The 1,933-nt window shown below is 61.9% G+C and overlaps 1 protein-coding gene across 1 annotated transcript; it reads left to right on the top strand.

Annotated features, from left to right (window-relative positions):
* Positions 1-633: 633 nt before the first annotated feature.
* Positions 634-1,394, top strand: LOC104491822 (inhibin beta C chain-like; the record flags this gene model as incomplete). The annotated part of the gene is made up of 1 exon (XM_010134295.1): positions 634-1,394. A coding segment is annotated over one exon (761 nt), but the record flags the coding sequence as incomplete, so codon positions are not given.
* Between the last annotated feature and the right edge of the window lie 539 nt (positions 1,395-1,933).

The following is a 1,933-nucleotide window of genomic DNA, read 5'->3' as shown; positions in this document are numbered from 1 at the left end:
AGGATGGGCAGCTCCTGAACCGCGGGGTGCTGGAGCACAGCCGGGACGGGGGGCCCTGCCGTCTGCCCCCTGGCAGCGGGGTGGGCTCGGCCTGGGGCTGTGAGGGACGTCGTTAAACCAGTAGCTGACTGGTGACCTCCCAGCGCTGCCGAGGCAGGAAGGCTCGGCCCGGGAGAAGGAGAAATGATCCCTCTTTTGCTCCTGCATTGGTCAGTTGGGACACTGCGCCTGAAGTGCTGCAGTGGTGCTTGTCCCCCACCCCAATGGGGGCAGCCCGGGGTGCCTGGAGCCGTAAGGACTCGCGTGGGTCAGGGGTGGGTCTGGAGGTGCTTGCGCTGTGCAGCAAACAGGAAAGGGCCAGAAGAACCAGGTGAGAGCAGGTGCCCCCTGCCCTCTTCTGGGCCCGTTCTGCCAGGCGGGGTGGGACAGTTCCCCCCCCATCCCAACATGCTTGGCCCTCTCCCAAGGAAGGGAGAGGGACAGACTGAGGGCTCTGGGGAGGGAGGGAAGTTTTGTAGGTCTTTCCTGAGAAGCAGCTGAAAGAGATTGGCCTCGACGTGCGGGGTGGTGGTGCAGCCTTACCTTACCTTGACATCCTGCAGCGTTCACCTCTCCATCCCTTTCTCCCCTCAGAGCCCACGTCTCCCTCTGCCTTGAGGCTACAGTTCCAGTTCAGCCATGCGCAAGACCAGGACATTCACATCCTGCAGGCTCAGCTTTGGCTCTACCTCCGAGTTCCGCAGGACCTGGTAGCCAGCCTCACCCTGCGAATCTTCCTCGCTGCTGGGGAAGGTGATTTGGCGGGGGGCAACAGCACGCTGCTGGGCGAGAGGCGACTGAGCGCCAAGGGCAGCGGCTGGCACGCCTTCACCCTCATGCCCGCCCTGCAGGGTTTCTTTGGGGGAGAGCACAGGGCTCTGCAGCTGGAGCTGGAGAGCCGAGGGGACGGGGGTGGCATTGCAGCGGTGGTCAATGCCAGCTGGTCCCACCAGCCCTTCTTGGTGGCCGAGGCAAAGGTGCGGGAGCCGGGACACCACGTGGCAAAGCGCAGCCTCCGCTGCAGCCAGAACTCGAACCTCTGCTGCCGCAAGGACTACTACGTGGATTTCCGTGACATCGGCTGGAACGACTGGATCATCAAGCCCGAGGGCTACCAGATAAACTACTGTGTGGGCCAGTGCCCCCTGCACGTGGCGGGCAGCCCGGGGATGGCCTCTTCTTTCCACACAGCTGTCTTCAACCTCGTCAAAGCTAACAACATCCAGGCATCGGGGCACTCTTGCTGCGTCCCCACGCGACGCCGGCCGCTCTCTGTGCTCTACTTCGATCGCAATAGCAACATTGTCAAGACTGACATCCCTGACATGATTGTTGATGCCTGTGGCTGTAGCTAGGGTTGGGGGAGCTGTGCTGTGTACCCCGCTTCCCCAGGAGGGCGTCTCTGGTGGAGGGGTGGAGCTGGAGTCAGGCTGTGGTGCGAAGGAGCCCTTTGGAGCAGTTGGGAGGGAGGGAGAGGGTCTCGAAAGGAGCAGGGGTTGTCTCCAAAGAGCACCTGGGGACATGTAGGACAGAGCCAAGGCCACATGAAACTGCCCATGTCTGAGCTGTGGCTGATTGTTGACTCTGGGCATCCCTGCCCTGATTGGCAGCATCCTTCTGGCCCCAAGCTGATCCCACGTTTCTGGTGGTTGTGTTCCCCACTGTGTGTCTGTGGTGAGGGGGCCCCGCTTCGTTCACGCTCAGAGTGTCTGGGGACAGTTTGGGACTCGGCCTCCTTGAGAGCAGAGCGGCAGGGACAAGTCTGTTCCCTCCAGGTGGGAAACAGGAGGACGAGAGACAGCCCTGCTCTTCTCCCCTGCTGCGACAAATCTTCCTGCGGCAGTTTGGGCTTATTTGGGGCAGGTGGAAGGAGACACAAATAAGAGGTTTGGAG

This window comes from Buceros rhinoceros, unplaced genomic scaffold (assembly GCF_000710305.1).
Source record: "Buceros rhinoceros silvestris isolate BGI_N320 unplaced genomic scaffold, ASM71030v1 scaffold27054, whole genome shotgun sequence".
NCBI classification, from domain to species: domain Eukaryota; kingdom Metazoa; phylum Chordata; class Aves; order Bucerotiformes; family Bucerotidae; genus Buceros; species Buceros rhinoceros.
This window is presented reverse-complemented; position numbering and strand designations above follow the sequence as displayed.